Below are 20,405 nucleotides of genomic sequence, written 5' to 3'. Positions count from 1 at the left end.
CAGCTGCACCACATTATATCATGTGATGTCATCATCAAAGCATCCATGATGAACTGAACAGGGTTATGCTAATGGAGGGGAAATTCAAGTTTAAAACAACAAAAAATGCAGTTCTGTTGTTAATGCAGCAGAGAGATCATTTGCGTGTCAAATATGTAAATGTGATACATCACGATTTCTTTATTCATTATAAATTCTTTATGAATTAATTCGATTTTTTTCCATGAAGCGCAACCTCTAGTTTGAATCCAAAAAGATCCCTAAACCGACAAACATAATAGAAAAAAGAAGATTCTCCTTGTCTGGCTACATTCCTTTTTGTATTTCTAAATGTACTATTTGATGAAACCAATTGAAGCACTTGAAGCTTTTACCGACTCTCAAAGCGAAGGCGAGGGATAAAAAATGCAAGGCCTTCACGGCGAGGCTCCGAAAAACAAGCACAGTTTGAGGCAGTGGGCGTACCGAGATTTCACGATGCGCCATGAGCACTGCGAAGTTGGTCAGGTGGCTGCAGGAGCAGGTGGTGTGGGTTTTATTGGTGTCCAGGAGTTTGCAGCCTCCGGTGGACCAGTACCCCATCATACTCCTCTCTGAGTAATTCCAGAAGGAGCAATTGGAATTGAAGTAGTGCTCCATCTGTAGATGACAAGAGATTGGGTTAAGTGTCCAAACAATTGACTGGCTGAGATGGAAGCACATGCAGAAAGCATTTAACCCCTTCAACTCCCGCCCACTCACAACGTCGTCTCTCCACATGGATGAAGATTGTCGGCCGCTTCGTGCGTTTCCCTTTGCTTGCTAGATCAAGCTGAGCACGGCTGAGAAGCATTCGGCTTTCATAACACAAGCACCATTTCTCTGATAAAGAATGGAGTGGCGCGCGGCCCTCTGGGAACTCCACTGACAACTTTAAAAGACGGAGGATAATTGGCGCTCCACTAATTTCTTCCTAGATTGTACTGCTAATCTCGGAGTTAATCCTCCACCCCCTCGCCGCTATAAAAGAAAATGGGTATCATTTATATCCCAATGTTGATTAAAGAATTAGTTTTCATTAAGAATTCACTTAGGTTCTTAAGACTCCTTTAATTTGATGTTCAGTGACTTAAATAAACTGCCGAGTGAACAAGCTGAGCATTTACAATTCAAATCTGCGTCTTCTCAGGACGGTCCCCGCCAGACACGACCCCCTGCATCAACCCCAGAGGGGACACTCACGTCGATGTGCTCCAGGGTGAAAACCACCGGCTCATTAAGGAAGACGCGGCTGGACTCCTTGTTCATCGAGGCGGCGATGATGTCGGAATTGACCGTTATGTTGTGGCTATAACCGTCGTCGGCCATCTTGATGGTGGCATTTTCCGTGCTGAGGAACTGGCCTAGATTTTTGTAGAGTACGAACACGAGCTTGGCCACTCCTGAGGATGAAGTAAAAGAGATGTTTGAGAAGGTCAGGATCATTTTTTTTCACAGCTCAGAAACACAATGATTGTGGTATTTGAGGTACAAAACAGCGCCTGTTTCAAATTCAAGTCATTGAAACGGGCGAGCTATGAAGTGCCAGTTGAATTTAGGAGCTTACCATTGCGGCTGTTGAGCTTAACGGTGTTGGCAGATAGCTGGATTGAGATTCCACCCTTGCTGGCTTGAGGGAATTTGAAATCCTGAACTTGGCCATCGGTGCTGAGGACGTATACGTCCAGGACTGGCCAGGGAGAGAGAGGGAAGAAAAAACATGAAGAAGGGACACTGAGAGCACAGCGACAGAGAAACACTTGAATCTGTTGTGTGTGTTAAAGAGAACCCTGCTCTGTACAAACACAAACAGCAAAATGAATATATTTTAAACATAAAAAAATCACATTGAAAAATAAATAAACAGCAGCAACAGTAAGGAAAAATAGAGTTCGAGGCTACACTTTAATGATGAATGGATTGATTTCTTGTGACATTCACATAATGAGCCTCATGAATTAGTCATCAACACTTGAAACCTGAGTGAGACGAATCAAACTTTTCTATTTAAAAAGCCTGATATTCCTCTCTCGCTAAACGAATCGTTAAGCCTTGCATTGTTGCTCCCCGAGGTTTGAAGTTCTCGTCACAAACCTTTGCTTTGTTCGCACGCGACCTTGTTATTTCCATTAAACATCACTCACAAAGCCATTCCGAAGCCATTACAGTTTCTATTGCCAGCTAATAGTTGCTCTTCATTTCTTCTCACTCACTTATGTTGTCGGCGGGAACTTTGACGATGGCCGGTTCTATCAGGTTGTCGGCGAGGACGAAGGCGCCTTCTTCCAAAGTGTCCAGCAGCATGGTGGCCGCGTGTGTTTGCTCCGTGCTGTTCATGTCGCGCCAGGACTTTAAAGCCTCTGGACGCAACAGGTTGTCGACGGTGTCCACGATGGCCTGTGTCCGAAAAAGGAGACAGGAATGAGTCGTGGGAAAAGACAAATACACAGAAAATCGCATGACAAACAATGGAACAAAAAAATAGGGCTGAAGCAACACATTTGAATTTCAGTAGGCTGCATGACATTTCTCAAATGGAGTGTAGAAAGAACTGCAGAGGGAGGGGAAAACCCGAGAACATCTCTCACGACGTGATGAATTTGGGATTCACACTTTGGGTCACAGTGTTCGCAGCTTCATAATTGGGAATTAGAGATGACCTGCGGGAAGTCACCAATGTAAATTGGCCTCGCATTAATTCTCTTTAATTGCAAATTATAAGTTCACAAAGTCAAAACTTAAGATTTTTCACATTTTGACCCAACAAATTTGTGTGCGTGGCGCCACATAATTTAGCCGAAACTTGCATTGGAATAAAAAGCCAGATTAAAGGGATTATCTTTCTCTTGCCATGAACATCTAAAGAAGGGTAAAAGGTGGGATGGGACTTAAGCAACACCGATGAATGGAATTAAAAGCCCAATAAAGTACGGTAATGTGGCTGCAGAAAAAAAGGAAAAAGGCAAGGCTTTGACTGGTTTGCATCTTTCAGTTTTTCCAAGATTGACTTCCTCATAGTGTATATTTACATGTCGCACCCAAAAATGGACTTCCATCTGTAGTCCAGCCTCATCGCTTGACTTTTCTAAGCGAAACAACTGAAATGACATGAGGGGTGAAAGGAGGGCGTGTCTTTGAGGCGGTTGTCCGGATAACATTTTTGGCAACAGTCTTCATTTTATTTTGAAAAAACAAAAAATGATGAATGAATACATCTAGTTAAGAACTTCTGTTGTTGTCCCCCAAAATTTCATGGTCGAAATGAGTTTGTGGTATCAACATGTTGAGATCCCTTTGCAGCTCTTCACTGGGTGAAATGCAGGAATGAAAGGTGTTATCTCAAAAGAAGATCAGGACAACATATATGACCATGGAAAACACTGACATAGAATGATTTCAACAAACACACAAATAATCGGGACGGAAGCCCCTAGTGAATTGAGGAAAAAAAAGGCCTTTCTTGGGGTTGGAAAAAAAAAAACATCAAAGAAAATGATCCGAAAAAGGGAGAGGGGGTACAATGCAGTGCGGAGGGAGCATGCTGCTGAGCTGGAGCTGGGACATAAAGCACAGGAGCAAAGGAGGGAGCGACAGCAAGCAGAGAGAGCAATAACATTGCTCCGGTCCAGTACCTTCATGTACGCCCTGCATGTCCTTTCTCGTTTTTGGAGCTTTTTTTTACATTAGGCAAGAAAAGAACAGAAAAATAGACAGATAATTTGCAAAAGTTCATGAGCTTGAGTGAAAGGTTTCTGAAACCAAGGGCGACTTGACTGCCGGATATTATTCAAACCAATAAATGACTAGTCGAGATACTCCTGTTGGTGCTCTGGAGGTCAAAGTAGAAAACTGCTTTGGCTTCATTTTCTCCAACTCCGCTGGAGTAAAGCCTGGGATTTTTACCTGGCACAGCGCTGGCCAAAATAATAAAATTAATTTTGCTTTGACTTTGAAAAGAATTCCAAAGAAAGGAAGGGCAAGTTTTTATCAGAATCACTTTGCATAATGTCCTGACAAACCCGATACTTGTGATTTATCATCCACCTGTTGTCATTTTGCTAAAAAATATTTTTAAATTTGAAAGGACATGAGTCCTTCAAAAAAAATAAATAAAGGAAATAGAAAGTGATTTAGTGGCCAAAAAACAGAATATTAGGGGTCACTAAATGTGATTGTTCAGAGAGGAAGTTTAAAAAGTAAACACTATCAATTAATTTTTTTTGTAAAAATAAAACTTATTATAGCTGAGTCAGAAGTATAATAGTATGAAATGAAATGAGTTCATTACAATCTGTTAATGCAGGAAAAACAAAGGCAGTTTTCCTTACAACCGCACATTGTCAGACAAACTTGATGTACTTCATGGTTTCAAGTAAGTATATGCATGTAACACTGCATTTGACATTCAGAATTACACTTTTTTGACGAAACTAGTTTTGACTTTGAATCTTTCTTTTTTCAGGGATATTTTATTCATTTGTGTGGTACATCACAATATATCACAATATATCACAATACTGTGATATCAAGACACATCATGATACCATTGTATTGTGACCATTGTGATGCATTTACAGTATTATTGTGAGGAGCTTTACACCTTTTATGCAACGTAAAGTCATTTTCTGGAAAGAGTCAATTACATTTTGAAATTCGAATTCTTAAATTGCAGTTGGAGGTGACCATAATTAAAAGATGATTTCAGCTATCAAATAACATTTACAAGTGAAAATAAATACTATTCCATCATACTGTGTAATTCAGCTTTTAAGTTTTCATATTACAGAGGGAGAAATGCGTAGTTTTTATGAGGTGGGGAAAAAAAGTTGCTCTTACCTTGTTGAAGCTGCGTCCTGCCGAATCCTTCTCGCTCGGTCTCAGTTCCTGCAGCTGAGCGTCCAGAATGTCCACCAACTGCTCCATTAGACGCACAGAGGAGCTGACATCGCCGGCAAAGATCGGCCCTTTCGTGTGTTTCGCCAACTCATTGGCCAAGTTTGCGGCATTTTCGCCACTGCGAATCTGGAGAGGAAAAAAAAGCATTTGATTCTAAATTCAGCTTTTGTTTTATTCTGATTGGCAACAGTGGAATAAAAGAATGGACACAAGCAGATGATCCAAACAAGACACCTGCTTTGAACTATGAAGGTTGTAAACCAAATCCATTTTGGACTTGCTACCTTGAGTGATAACAATTAAAGATGAAAAAAGAAAAAGGCGCTGACACTTACCTTCTGGGCGACTTGGTTGACCCAGTGGGAGGTACAGTTGCTGAGATCAGGGCCCTTCGGGTGCCAGGCCCCGGTGGAGAGGACACATAAATAAGAGGCCGTGCCTGACGGGGAAAACAAGAACACAATAGCCACATTACATTCAGTCAAACATCGCTTGTGATGTTGTGATGACATCCCCACCATTTCTCTGTCTCCTACCACCAGAATGTGTCTTCAGTTTAACTGCATTTTAGCTTGTTATCTCTCGAAATAAAAGCATTCCGTTCTAATAAGCAAAGGAGTCCAACACAATTTCACACACAAGCCGACCACAGCTGTTTGTTGCCATGCGAGCTCGGGGAGAAACAGCTGAGCCGACTCGAAGCACGGGAGCCGTCGCGAATCGCCAAATCGTGTTTGGTGACACAGCAAGCGTCTGTCTGCGATAAAGCGCGCTGGTCAAATCCCAGTGTGCCAATTAAAGCCATACAAGAATATTGGAACAAACTCTGATGTTCTCTTTATGAGCTACAGGTCAGGTGAGACTGTGCCATGTTTACCTCGCGTCCCCTTGGGACAAGGTCGCTCCACCAGCATGCCCCTCTGGGTCTGAGGCCATGTTATGTCTCTTCTCTCAGTGGCCTCACAGAAGCGCTGGGGTAATGGGAAAGACTCCAGAGGAGGGGGCGAAGTCGTCTGAAGGATCACAGGAGGGGCCTTCGGTGCGCCCTTGCTGCCCTCCTTCAGCGCTATTGTGGTCGTGGTGTTGACTCCGCCCCAGTGTGCTGTGGTTGTTGTGGTGCTGGTTGTAGTTTTCTGAGGCTGAGCTGAGACAGAAGCATCTGACAGTTGTGGACCTGCTGGAGGATGGAAAAAAAAAAGAGGGAATAAATTGGAGCTCGGCTTGCTACGTGAGGAAAAACATAAAAGCCTCCGTAGCCTAATTCTCATCGGAACACCGGTTTTTAGCTGAGCGGTGAAGAGATAAATCAAGCAGAAATTGTAGTTTGACCTGTGGTTTGAGTTTGAGGTCAGTTCATTAGTGCGGCGCCCTCGGGGTACTTAATGTGTACTGTATGGACGAGTGCTGCTGCCTGGCAGGTAGTCAAAGCCTGACCTTTTTGGTGGGAAGATGCCCTCATGTGCAGCTGCGGAGTCATGTTTCTTAGGTGGGGATGGGGGGTGCTGTCTAACATTAATTAGACACTAGTATTGTGCGGTGATACTGGGGAACAGTGTCTGCAATAACACAATACAGGTATCTTACTGTCCAATACAGTGTGTATCACCCTTTCAACAGGACGGTATTAGAAAAAAAAAATGTTTTAAATGAATTAGTGATCTGCTCCGTCCTTATATCACAAGTCTCTGCCCTTAAAAAAATGCCCCCAAATAAGTCATAGATATACATCCAAGGATTTTGTTGCCTAAATTGCTGCTAAGTGCTTTGTGCAACAAGCGAACGCCCGTCGTGTACGGCTGATCCGAGGCACTCAGTCTGCAGACGAACAAGACAATAATTACAGTAACATCCTCCAAGCTGGCAATCATTCTTGCCTAGGAGATTTTGTGGCATGGCTGATTTAATTTCACTGAGCAACAGTGAACCTGTGTGCGTCGCCATGGCGCCTGAGCATTCGTTTTGCAGTTGCTTCTCTCTCTACTTCTCAAACTGGGATGGAGCTGCAGTGCATCGACTCTTGCGATGCCCTCTGCAGATTTCCAGTCCCAGGAAGAAGGAAGAAAATATTTCTTCCCATCAGACGAGTCACTCAGGTGGACCGACACAGATGTACTTTTTTTCTCTGTCTGAAAAAAAAAACCCAATAAGAACACCACAATATATTGACTAAATGTTGAAGAGCGCTTACTTGCAGTCAATAAACTGTTCAGCATCACCGAGCAGAAGCGCTGTTTGTAGGTTAAAATAACATGATTGAAAATAAAAATAAATAAATAAAAAGCTCATCATTCGTTGGTGCTCTGATTGGAATGCACCGCAAATTTAATTGCATTTCAGTACTTCGATTTCCTCCATTAGGTTGCTTGTAGAGCATGCAGGGAATGCGAAGAGGTGCCGTTGCCCCGCTAGAGCTGTATGCATCAACGTGGTAACAGAAACAGAATAAAAAAAAGCCTGAACTTAAAGACGCTTGGGGCGTTGAGGGTTTGCCATACTAAAAGGCTGAACCTTTTTTTTTGTTTATCTCTGATAAAATGATCTCAAAAGGAAAATCCATTTTCAAAGTTAGTCACTACAAAACGTGCAGTTTATTAGAAAATATAAACTTAAAAAACATGGAGGATCAACTAAATGAGTTTGCACCTGATTAAATTGAGTGAGTTGCAGTCCCTTGAGAACAGAGGCGGGCCACATGCAGACCTCTGCCTGTTTTAGTTCTGCTCTTACTAATGGATTTCTGAATTAAACTGAATATTTTTCCTTCTAGTATTGCTCCCTTTAGCAGAATTTTGTCCAGCAAAAAGGAATAAATAACATAGATAGAGATAGATAGAAATATATATTGAAGGATATACCTCATAAAAAATGTACATGATTTATCTATTGATAAGAACACTTGAAAAGATATTCCATTATTCAGAATTTATTATGAAAATCTATAAATAAAACAATATATAATTAAATAACATATTTTAATGTCATGTAATAATGTTCAGGTGTAATTACACTTCTCCGTATTTTTTTTAAATTCAGTTGCATTTACGATAACATTTCTTCTGTCCTCCAGCTTGACAGCCCTCAATGTTAATCACAGGAAATCATCATTATCAAATTTAACTGCCAACGCTGCCTTTGAAAGTTGCGTCTTCCAGAGACAAAATTGCAGTTGCCGAGTATAATTTTCCCAGGTACGTTCTACCTATTCAATATTGACGACAATGACACCGCCACACACAGCCACTGATTTCTGTCAATCAGCCTCTGGATACTTTTACTCAGCGTGGCGAAATGTTCAGCCCCCTGTCCTGTCACAGTGACCAGAAGACAACCTGTGCTTAGCGTCCTTTCAGCACCGGCATTTAGGCGGTCGGGAGAACAGCCTGTCTCTATTATGCACCGATACACTGTCATTGCTGCAGCCGGCATGACTCATGGAGAGGATTCGCGGGAGGTGAAAGCAATTTCACCCAAAAAATATAATACATTCCTGGCTAAGTTACACAGAGAGGGGATGAGTGTCCATGTGTATATTATTGCCGGTTTTAAACTTGGCAAACCTCCAGGAGATTCCCAGGAAACATGGGGCCCATTTATAGGTTTCTCATTTCCTAAGTATGAAAGATGATAAGGATAAGACTCCAGGCTCCATGGGTGGGGAGTTTAGAATCCAGACAGAAATAAAAATGAAAATAAATCGCTTGTAGACAGCATGAGTTAGGAGGAAAAGGGTGTGCTGGTACGGCCGATAAATCAAACAGGCATCAGCTGTAATCCAAGCACATTCCTTGAGCATGTCCGCTAACAACTATATCTTGTCTGCAACACTCACACAACAGGCCGGCTTGTCTCGTACGGCTGAGTTATTGCGCCGGGTTTTCGACATGTACAATTAAATCTAGCTCACTCTTTTTTTGTTTTGGCGATCTGTCATCCCCACCTGCTTTCCCGACAGCAGCAAACCTGTCTCGATAATTAATAACATCTCTGTTAATTCTGAGCTACAACAAAAGGGTTTGGCTTGACCGATGGGCTCCATTAGAGAGGGATTGCCCATGGCATACTGGAAGGCCTGGCTCTGGGAAAGGGGTGTGAAGTGAATCGAGGCTGCCAAAGTCATCATCGCGCGAGACAGAAAAGCTGCGCAGGCTGAAAAAGAAATAAATAAATCAGGAAACAGCCTTAGATTAAAGAGCCTCATTAGTTGGAAACACAATGAAAGTGGCATAAGTTGAAGAGCTACAACAACCCTGCCGGCAGGTTTCACTTCATGTTTCCGATGAAAACTAATCCTCTTTTCCCTAGAAAAGATGAGGCTAATATGGATGTAGGCTGTACTCGCGTGCATAAACAATGAATCTGACCACTGATGTTGCTATGTGCATGTCTGACCATAATCCTGCGGCTCAGTAATCCCATTACCTTTATTCCATTGCTTGGTTTATTTTAATCCAATGAAAACTACAGTATTAAAAAAAATGTTTCCAAACACTGCCGGTTTTCATATTCATAAACTCTAATATAAGTAGAGATGGTCTTATCGGGCTTCATGAAACGTGTCCAGATTTTAACAGTCCTCAAGATGGCACTCTCTAAAATCTATGGATTTGAACTGAATTTCAATGACATTTTTTAAACCGAGAGCACCACCTTCTGAGCGCTGAAAATGAGGTCACAGTTTCATGAAGCCTCATCGGCCCTTCACTAAAATGAGGTTCATCCTGTGTTACGATCATTTGTTGGTCACATTTGCATCTGCCCATAATGCCCAACACGATCAGATGCCCTTTTGATCTCTTTATAGGCATGTATAGTCAAGTGCACAAATTATCCAACAAATCACTTCAAAAGGACCAGAAACATGTCTAGGGGATTTTATGACCAAAAACACAGCGTTGGTCATTCAGGAGTGGTCTGTGGTTATGACCTGCACCTGAAGAAAGGTGATTCTAGCTCACACCTACTTCAAATTGCTGGGACATTTTTGTACTACTTGACCCCTTACGTTTTTATACGATCCAATATTTTCATTTTTGTAAATGTAACTGAACATGGTGTGCTCTCCCCAGGATTTTTTCCCAGCACATAGCGTGTGAGTGGGTGGACGAGGCGATGACAAAAGCAGAGCGCACTGTACATCCTGAACAATTCTCCATAAAAGTCCACTTTAAAAGGCAGAGTCCTCCAAGAATTCTACTATTACAATGCCTATTCTAACACTCTGTTTTTCTTTTTTTTGTATCTTATGCATGCGGAGAGACCTGGCCTGAGATCCAGGGAAACTCGGGAATTGTAAAGATCTATGAAGTTTTTCCATCACATGTTGATTTGTTGTTGAGCTTCAGTGACGTGGGTAGCGCATAAAAAAGAACTGATTCCAATCCAGACAATGACTGCTTGTCACGACGGAACGCATTCCCGGTGCAATATTGCTTTGATTATGACAAAAGACACAAATCCCAGGTTCGGGCCGAGCAGCGGTACCGGGACAGGATCCTTGATTACTATGTCTCTGCTCGGCTCGGCCCAAGGGGAACCTTCAATTAGCTGTCACGGAGTGTAAGCGGGTGGAGTGATATCCTCTGTAGTACCACCAATATTCAGGACAGACTTATTCATAACCTCTTTTGTGTGAATCGACACCCACGCATTGTTGTACTTGAAGGTACCTCAGCGGTTGTGTTATTACCACTGGGGTTATAGGTCTGTGATTGATGAGAGACACTGAGACATGAATCCAGTAGAGGAACCGGCCTTGTCAAGTGTTGCAGACGCATATGTATTACAAGTGAAGCAATCGGGAAGCAACACACTCATACACACAGAGCAGATGAGGCAAGGACTCTATAGACATGGCAGGGTGACAAATGAAAACTGACAGTGTGTGTGTCTTTTATATTACACCTAACGGCTTCACTTGCACTGAGCACCACATGGCTGTTCATCAGGGTAATGTTTCATACACATTATCAGGTGCTGTTTATCTTTCAAGGGAGACGGGTAGCAGCACATATGTTACCTATTAAGTGTGGTTTAAACAATTAAAGATGATTTAATACGAATAACGGGTCGAGGTTGTGTTACTTGGTTTCAAACAAAATGCATGATTTGTTCCTAGATAAATACAGTAAAATGTTTTTTAGTGATCGATGACGACTGTGGTGAGCTCCAGTTCCAAAGAAGTCATTTGTACCGTATTCACTGCAATTTACTGTAGCAAAGGAACAAGTAAATCAAAGCTGTTCTCAGGTTTGTTTTCTGTGTTTTGTAATGCCAGTAACTATTTCAACACATTCTCATTTCCAAGGCATGACATGGCGACCATCTTCTTTTGTGTCTTAAGTTGACGCCGAAGTCAGTCAAATTGTAGCTGCTACCGTGGGTAGCGAATCATGTCAAAAGGATGCAGGTTGGGGTTAGCGTTAGCCATGGGATGGCGCTCCTTTCGCTCAGTACCACGATGAGTCACTTAAGCTCCTAAAAACAACCAGTCACAGCGACTCCTACCGCAGTGTCAGGGAGGGGTAGAGCCACATAAGGTGCTATATATACCAAGAAACACCAGCATCACAACCTGTCCGTTTGGTCACAGAGGAACAGTAGACTTTTACTGTTTTCAGCAGAACTACAGGTGTGCACGGACGTAGGAGTGGTAGGACCAAGACTGATTAGGAAATAACATTTTTTTTCTTTTTGCTGAAGGAACGGTGATAAACATCAGATTCACTTTTGAATTTTCCTTTTCATCTGTTTTCAAGGCAAATACAGTTGGAACTGAAATGAACAAACCAGTTATCCTTCTTCTAATCAGGATGAACTTCTGTCCGACTTCAGCGGACAATGTGTGAAAAACGACTCGGTTGATAATTATCTCCTAATGGAATGGGAATCGGAAAATGTAGCAACTCAATAGAACTTCAAACAATTCAGTCTCTCCCAGTCCTTAAAATGGACTCATGCACAGTCTTTGTGAAGCGAAAAAAAAAGGAGTCCATGAAATTAGAATTAAATGAACGACAACTTTCAAGTCGACACTGAGTGCAGGTTAATTGAAATCAAGCTTGGAACGGTGAAAGTAGCGTTATTTGCTCCTTTGATATTTCGCTTGTGTCCCTCAGGATGCAGTGCGTATGAGAATCTCGACACACGTTGATGATTTACAATAGATGACTGACATCCAGATCTACTGCTAAAAACACACAAACTAAATTAGATCACACGTATTTCACTGCCATACACGAGAACACGAGTTTGGTTGTGTGTGCATCAGCAGTAAATATGAAGCCAGCTGAGCAAAAACGTGCATAATTTCCCATGAGTCATGTCGGCTGGCTGATGTGCAGTGCATCCATGTCTAAGAGTATGAAAACTAATAGTTGGATTATGTCATTTTCTGCTGCCTCCAATCTCTTGCAGTTCAAACAGAGATTCATATAGATGCGGGCAAAGTAGTTCACACCCACACACACATACACACACAGACATACACGTCCTCACTCACATTCAAAATGACACCAAAGCATAAAGAACAGACAGAGCAGCTGCCAGACTACAGCATGCCTTTTTCCTCCCTTGCAGCTTTCTCTGTACAGTACGTGCTTCAAATTTCAAGTATTAACTCTCAGCGTGCCAAGCGGGCTGATATTTCATGTCGTACTCACAGAGGGTGTCTGTTTCAGAGAGGGCTGAAACGCGTGCACACTTACACAGGCACATAAATACGGACGCCTAGAAGACGGCATCACATACTCCGCTATAAACAAGATTAGACACAATAATCAGGCCAGCGTGAAGCAAATCTCCTCAAAGGCTTGTGTCAGCAAGTGATGGGGACCATTGTGGGGCTGGAGTAATAATTCTTCAGCGCGCCTCACATCAGAGTCAAATTGTAATCAAACAAGAGACCGCGGGTCCCCTTAGCTATAAGTCTAACTTTCATCACTCCCCCTCTCTTCTCATTTATGCAGAACAACACAATCTAAATCATAAGCTGGGTCATTTTTAGCACCTAAAATCGTGTTTGTTGTCAGCGGCAGTAACGCAGCCGTGCTGGTTGAAGACAACTGGAACACTACACAGCTCACTGTCGATTCTATGATGTCCTTGGGCTAGTTAACCATTTTGGGTTTGGTCACCCAGAATACTACATTTAGTATGTGTCGACCACAGTTAAAGAAGCGACACAGGTTGTTAGGCTACTGTTTGAGTTGAAGACCAGATTCCCACATAGGAAGCAGAACTATAAAACACCGAATCATACTGGAAAAAATACGAGCCATTTCAATGGAGAGGTAAGTGTTATACTAATGTTGATCCTCATTTTAACCAACCATGTACAGATTAATCAAAATACTCGGCACGTTTATTGACAACATGCTCCACCTTGTTCACTCGATTTGATGGGAATGTTTGTTATATTCTGTTTTCCTTATTTATATGAAGGAACAAAAATCATTGCTCTGTACTAAAGCAGTTGATTTTAAAGTCTGTTTTTTTGCACTGAGAAAAGGTTTGATTAGCAAGCGACACACTTACATCATCTCTGACGTTGAATATTTCCATTAAATATTGACATCACTTATTTATTTATTTATCTATTTTTGCCGACAATCCATTTCCTAAAGACCAAAGCAAAGGATTTACTTAAATCCTGTCATTTATTCTGCCCTGCTCTCGATTGGAAAAGATTTGAGCGCTGTGACCCGGGCTTTTGCCTGACTTCAGCAAGGATTCCGACAAACTCGCACACAGACTGACACACAAGTGCAGTCATACGCATGCGATTATTGAAATGCGTGTATCCATGTTGAAGCCTGCAAAGCGCTCTATCCTGAAGGAGATCGTAATCATTTGAGAGGGTCGAAAAGTAAATGCAATAAAGCAGTGAGGTGGAAACTGACACAGAAAGAAACAAAACAAGCCAAAAATATGACAGTAGAGGAGAAAAAAAAAAGACTGCAAAGGATGATTTTCCACATCAATAGCCCTCTTCTTTCACACCACTGTGTCCACTTGGGCAGCTGACAGTGGGCTAGAGTAGAGGAGGGGGGTGTTGTTGTCAAGGCAAACAAAAAAAAAATGCGTTTTTATCACAACCTAATGTCTGCTTGGGTACGGTTTGTCAGAGTGAGCAAAACACAAGTCTGCCATTTAATCGAAGCACCTTGAAGAGCGCAGACTTGATTTCTGTTTTCACTGCTGTTCCTTTCTCCACGCACAGTTGACCTCCACGCTGGCACTACAGAAAGCAGGAATAAATCACAGCTTATTACAAACCTGTATATTTACCAGAGCATATAAGAGCTGCTCCCTGCGGTGAGCGATGATGCATACACCTCAGACGAATCACTAACAAGTGAGCGTCTGAGCCTTGAGACGCACTCGCACAATACACAATCAAGAGGCATTGTTTGGATGTGATTGTACACCCGTGTCTGTGATGCGCCATTTCTGTTTTCCATGCTTCCACACTGGAAGTATATTCAAGAGTAGCGTCCTTCTGAGATGTGTCCAACTGAAAGGAGTTCTTGATTTGTGTGGGTGTAAACTGCAGCACTGGGGGCTTTTACATACCACTGATTTACATTCTGGAACCTGGGACGAATCGAAAGCCTTCCGGGCTCATTTGCGTCCCGTCAGGGGCTTTGGTGGTTTGAGGCCACACATCAGAGCTTGGCATTGATAAGGGGCCCATCAAATTGGGTTGATGAAGGGTTTTGTGTGAGATTTAAATCAATTTAATCATCCCACCTGCAAGAAATCACAAAGGAATTTGTCTTTTTATCCGGTCATATATACGAGACGGAATGCAGACATGGAGCAAATGAGTGGATTACAAGGCGATCGGTAAAAGCCAAGGGAGAGACTTAGCGACCCATTTAATGTCCACTTCCAGTGCATCCTCCTGTTGGACTTGACCTCATCCGCCCCCTTCATAATCCTACAAGAGATGATCTTGGCTCAACATGAGCGGCGTTATTGGACTGGACAAGAACCCAACGGACTGCCACACAGCATCTCAACATCACTTTCATGTGATTGCGTTCTGTGACTGAGCAGATGATCTGACATGCCTGTTTTGGTGCACTTGAGAAATATGGAGGAGAAGGAAGTGCCAAGAGACGAGCTGTCACACTATCACTGTCACTCCCCACAATATCATTTCCCTTGCTGAGCATTGAGGGAGAATAATTGTTTAAACTATATAAACAAATATGTGCAGGTCAGCTAGACTCACCGAGGTTCAACATAACACACGTATCTGACTTAAAATCCAATAGTGTCGAGTGTGCCAAGTTCCAAAACAATAATCTCTTCCAAGTATTCTTTAAAACATGCAAGGCTGCCAATTTCCAGATGTTTGGTTTCCCTTGGACATTTACCAATATGGTCTGTCCTGCCAGAAAAAAGTGTTTATCGGGTCATTGTTCGGGGAAAAAGGCTCATGTAATGTTTTCCTGTAAAGGACATGCCTGTCTGTAAGTTGAATAAGTTGATACACTGCTAATACAGATGTTGATGTTGATGCTATGGTGATTTGATTAAACAAAGCTTGCAACCCACTACTTCTGTGGCTTTTTCTGCTCCTGAGAGGCGCCTGAGCTGTTTGCCGGACAACATAATTGTCACCCAACGTGGGTGAATACAAACCACCAGTATTGCGCTCAATGAGGATAATAAACGTGAAAATCAAATTCACCGTGACACTAACGCGGGTTCGCGACTGCATTAAACATTACCTCACATGTGAAGGTGAAACTGAAAAGAAAATAAATACATAAATAGGGTATTAAATAAACCATACTTTGCTAGGTGGTTGTGTCTTTACCAAATTTATGTAAAACAAAAAAAGCCATGTAATAAACTGCACCACTTCAACATGCGACTATCTGTATCTACAAAATATTATCAGAGTTTCTGCAAGGCCACGTGTACTTTTTATGCAACTTTTTTTTTTTAACTGTCAAATAAGTCAGGCAGCAAAACGAGATATCACAGAAGGGGTGACTGATGACAAGGGAAAAAAAAAAGGTGCCATCATTTATATGTCAACGTCAGCCGTGTGGGTGGACAAGCTTATTGACACCCTGATGATCATGCTGGACCATTTCCCCTCACGCTCCTCGACAGGCATCGCACATACATTAGTCAGCAACAAGGCCTGGTGAACGCCTCGTACGTCAAGGAGAGAAACAATGTGAGGAAAAATATGTGAAGCCCTGAGGAGGAAGTGTAGTGTGAAGAATAAATATTACCGGAAGTTGAGCTGTTCGGGTTAGAGGATGATAAAATGAACACACATAATACAATTTGTTTTGTTTCACGTTGCTACGATGTCCGTTAACAAAGGGCTAAAAATAATTTTAAAAAGGACAACTAGAATGAAGCTTCACCTCAGACTACATAAGTTGGCCACGGTGCAAACACACATATACAAACACTCATTGACAGAGGAAAAGCTTGATGTACCGATGATAAATTAGCAACTGCTTTTGTAACCTCTAAAACGTCTCAAATGGGAATTCAGTTTACTGTAGGCTGTAATCTGTTCCACAAGATTGTTATGAAAAACACTGCTTTTTATTCACCAACACGGAGATGTTTACAAGAAAAGGAAAAAAAAAAACATCTCTCACTGAAAGTGTTACTCTTGAGAAGATTCCAAGTATCAGCATCAGTTGGGGAAATAATCTCACCTTGCCCAAGGCTAGACTTCACACCTGCTCAAGCACGTATGATTTTTGAGGTGAGAATGTACACCCCTCCATGATTTACTCACAGGGGTCCCTTGAGTTTTGGCTCGACGGACTCAGGGAACGCTAGAATGGTAAACCCGCCACAAATCCCCCAATAAGTGACCGCTTGTGGTGCGAAAGTATGTCTCGCAGGTGTTGCTCGCTACACAGCGTTCCCCAACGTGCGCTGATGTACCCCAAATCCCTGGTGATATATCTGCCGCATCTTCCTATCTAAATTGAAAGTCAGCCACCTGGAATAGCAGGAATTATATTTGACATCATTGTCTACAGAAGACATGAAAGATGAGGGTTCTTACCATGTGCTGGGTCAGGTGGACCAAACTCCAGATTATATCTCAGGATGTAAAAATTATTCCACACGTAGAGCTGGTTGTCTCGCGGGTTGTAATCCACAGCCGCTATGTACTGGTATTGGTTGGGAAAGTGAATGTCAACATATTCCCCACGGTTGAGTTTGGTGTTGTAGACGTAGTCGATCATGCTCTTGCTGACTTCACTCTCGTTGTCTTCGTAGGTGGAACGGACAACGTAGAGAACTCCACAAACCATGAAGGCATTGGAGGCCGAGCGCTTGTCATAGGCTGTCTCCCAGGTAGCCTCGAAGCGTAGCGTGTATGGATTCAGCTGACTGATCACCATCATGCCGTTGTTCTGCTCTGTGGCGTAAATCACCCACAGGCCGTTCTCATCCACCGCGAGATCAATGTCCGTTTTACCGCCCCATTTGTACGGGGAAGTGTCGTGGTAGTTAGCGTTATTAATGATGGCCTCTCCGCTTTTGATTCGAGTTCGTAGGTCAAACTTGACAATGTTACGGGTCCGCTCTTTGTTGAAAAACACAGCTCCGTCGTAGACCACGAATCCGGTTCCGTCCACGCGATGGGGCAGTTTGTAGGTGATTGTTTGTCTGGCATTTTGGAAGTCATCTAAGGAGGAGTACTCAATAAGAGTGTCTGTCCTATAAGGAGTCCAAGGCATAAAGTATATTTTGTCGCCAGCCTGAAGGGGGTCTTTGCACCAGGCGCCGGCTTGCTGCTCCGCTTCAAATAGAAAGGAGGGATCGCCGACTGCTTTCAACGTCCCAGGACAAAGAAAAACTAGCAATAGAAGAAGAGTAGAATAAAACACAGACAGGTTAGCATTTGACTGAGCGCACCTCAATGATGACATGCAGTATCAATGAAACGTCTAAAGTCATTCTTTACGACAATTTGTCCATGAGAAGTGGGGAAAGACACAAACATTTAAAAGTGGCCATAAGACGACTGACAGCTAAAGCCAATAGTCACAAGCAGAATACATAATTTGGTTTTTGTGCATAGAAAGAAAAAGCAAAAGGGAAATGTTAATAAGCAAAATGTTTAAATATATAAATTAGCCGGAAACAAAAGAAGGCTGGCCTCATTGACTGTTGGGAGTAGAACACAAATGAAGGGGAAATAAAGCACAAAATAAATGAATAAAAATGAAAATTAAAGACAATTAGTCCTGTGAACGAAACAGAAAATGAGCAGCCAACTAAAGTCACTCGGCGACAGACGTGAGAGGTTATGAGAGAGCAGGAGTCAGAAGAGTCTGCAAAATATTTGTGTGTACTTGGCTGTGTCTCAGTTACACACTGTTACACATTTTTCTGGTCATTACGATGTGGTGTAAATGTCACAACCATTAAAATTTAAAGAACTCTCAGTAAAGGTCTCCTGAGGTGTCGGGGGTTCTTGCTCAGAGGCAAACGAATCAACAGAGAAAAAGAGCAGCAAGTGGTCAGGTGACAATAATGGGGGAACGTGAGAGAAGAGGGTCAGAGAGAAAATGGTCGGTAAGAAGCACTAGCTTGCCCAAGGGCCGAGAAACACTGTTACCACTGCATGCTATGGAAAAGGGTTTGGAAGCCGGGCGAACGACATTCTACGAAGCACCCAGGGTAAATGAGGAGAAAGCACCTCGACGGCAGCCAGTTTACCTTCCATTTACATCACTTGGCTGTTTCTGTGCTTTATTTTTCAACATTCAATCCCACTTCCCTTGTTGCACAACACACTGTTAGCAGTACATTCAGAGGTCTGAGGATTAACTTTGCTTTCATAGGCCACCACAGGAAAATATAGTTTACAACCAGATGCCACAAAACAAGGAGCTAGGGTTTGGATCGTGTCTGTTATTTACCTTTTTGCTCCACTTCTATTTTAAGCGTTGGAAGAGAGAATGAAAGGGTGCAAGGAGGGAAAAGAGATTCATATGAATTAGCTACGATTACACATGCAGAGACAGCGTATGAGACATGGACATAGTCTGGTACACCTATTCAGAGAAAGAAGCAAAGATTTGAGACGGAAGACCTCTGCCATCCTGTTTGAGAGGGAGGCAAGAGTCAACTTTACGGGTGTTAAAGATTCCAAGTGTCTCGGCGGCTACAGGGAAGAGTGGTGGGTGGATATTTAACTCAATACATTTGAAAAAAAAAAATCAAATCAACTTTAAATTAAAGAACCTATTTGATGACATAAGACTTGGGTCAGTATTACGGCATTAGATGCGTATTGTTGTCATTTACTCTGTTATACCTTGGTAATTCTTGGGTGGTTATATAAACCATAATTCATTAATAGAGAAGGTTTTGCTTGAGATTGACCACTATTCAGCCCTCCAAGTTAAGACGTAGATGACAATAATGATCACAGATACTACAACATCGTACCTTAAAGAACTCACTCAGTTCAATTCTACTATGGTCAATATTTACATAAGCAAACTCTATCCACGTGTACATGGGCATAACTATGTACGAGTGATAGTTTAGGTGATATCTAACAGCCATAATAAAAGATAAATAGCCACTCACCACTCTCAAAACACACTTAAGAAGAAGGACATTACAATATTTAGCAACAGGTTGTACTATCTTATAATTAAGTATTCTTCTTAGACAACTGGCGTTTACAGTTTTCCTCAGATAAAAATGCATCATAAAATAATTAAATTGAACATAGCAACATTTAATCCACCAAAACAGTGCATTTACACTATTTTAGCTTTTTAACAATATTCATATAAATGATAATCTCATATGGCAATCTGCAGCTCATTGTCCTAGGGAAAAAAAGAAAGAATTATCTTTGAATACATAGCAAGACATTAGCACCACCAAAGCACTCGCATTTTAACTTTAGTGTTTCTTTTTAAAAGTCCCTAACTTCTCAAATGTATAAAAACATGTCACACAATTGCCTGAAGTCTGGGTCAGACTAGATAAATGTTCCCAAAATGTTTAGATAGCATCAAATATTTATTGCAACAAAACGTATTATTTATTGCCAGTATATTCTAAACAGAAAGTTTTGGTTGATGTTTTGTTGTTTCCGTTGTTACCGCCAATGCCAGTGATGAAAATTACTGAAAACAGAAAGCAATTACTTTGGATGTATGCAAATGAAGCGAAGCACCAAATCGCTGTTCGAACTTTTGTCTTTGAAATTTGGCAAATTAATTTCTTGCTAAAATGTTTGACAGAAGGAAAAAAATTCAAATATAGTTTAGTGAGTGTACAGTGTCAATGAGATACTGAGCAACTACTTTTTCAAGTCCGTATCATGTTACGAATGACTAGGTATGAGTAAAATCTGACCGAAACTTCAGAACAACATGCCAACATCACAAAACAGAAGACGATAAAATGTCCATAAAAGTATGCATCACTTGCTTCTGCACGAGAAACTCCGTCTTGCACCAAACTAA

General features: G+C 41.9%; 1 protein-coding gene across 28 annotated transcripts in view; it reads right to left on the bottom strand.

Annotated features, from left to right (window-relative positions):
- The window catches only part of adgrl2a (adhesion G protein-coupled receptor L2a), an 88,795-nt gene that overhangs the window by 20,122 nt on the left and 48,268 nt on the right, over positions 1-20,405 (bottom strand). For 14 of the 28 annotated variants that reach the window (XM_053854305.1, XM_053854306.1, XM_053854295.1 and 11 more), the window contains exons 6-15: positions 18,837-18,851; positions 16,967-17,767; positions 5,792-6,091; positions 5,250-5,353; positions 4,855-5,040; positions 3,651-3,689; positions 2,232-2,415; positions 1,586-1,708; positions 1,222-1,421; positions 466-639 (exon numbers count right to left, since the gene is read on the bottom strand). In XM_053854305.1, the coding sequence (XP_053710280.1) occupies positions 466-639; positions 1,222-1,421; positions 1,586-1,708; positions 2,232-2,415; positions 3,651-3,689; positions 4,855-5,040; positions 5,250-5,353; positions 5,792-6,091; positions 16,967-17,767; positions 18,837-18,851 (2,126 nt within the window). The remainder of the gene's footprint in view (positions 1-465; positions 640-1,221; positions 1,422-1,585; positions 1,709-2,231; positions 2,416-3,650; positions 3,690-4,854; positions 5,041-5,249; positions 5,354-5,791; positions 6,092-16,966; positions 17,768-18,836; positions 18,852-20,405) is intronic. The other 14 variants (XM_053854321.1, XM_053854298.1, XM_053854317.1 and 11 more) reach the window with 4 other exon arrangements.

The sequence above is a fragment of the Synchiropus splendidus genome, chromosome 1 (assembly GCF_027744825.2).
Source record: "Synchiropus splendidus isolate RoL2022-P1 chromosome 1, RoL_Sspl_1.0, whole genome shotgun sequence".
NCBI lineage: Eukaryota > Metazoa > Chordata > Actinopteri > Syngnathiformes > Callionymidae > Synchiropus > Synchiropus splendidus.
The sequence above is the reverse complement of the archived record's forward strand: the minus strand, read 5'-3'. Positions and strand labels throughout refer to the sequence as shown.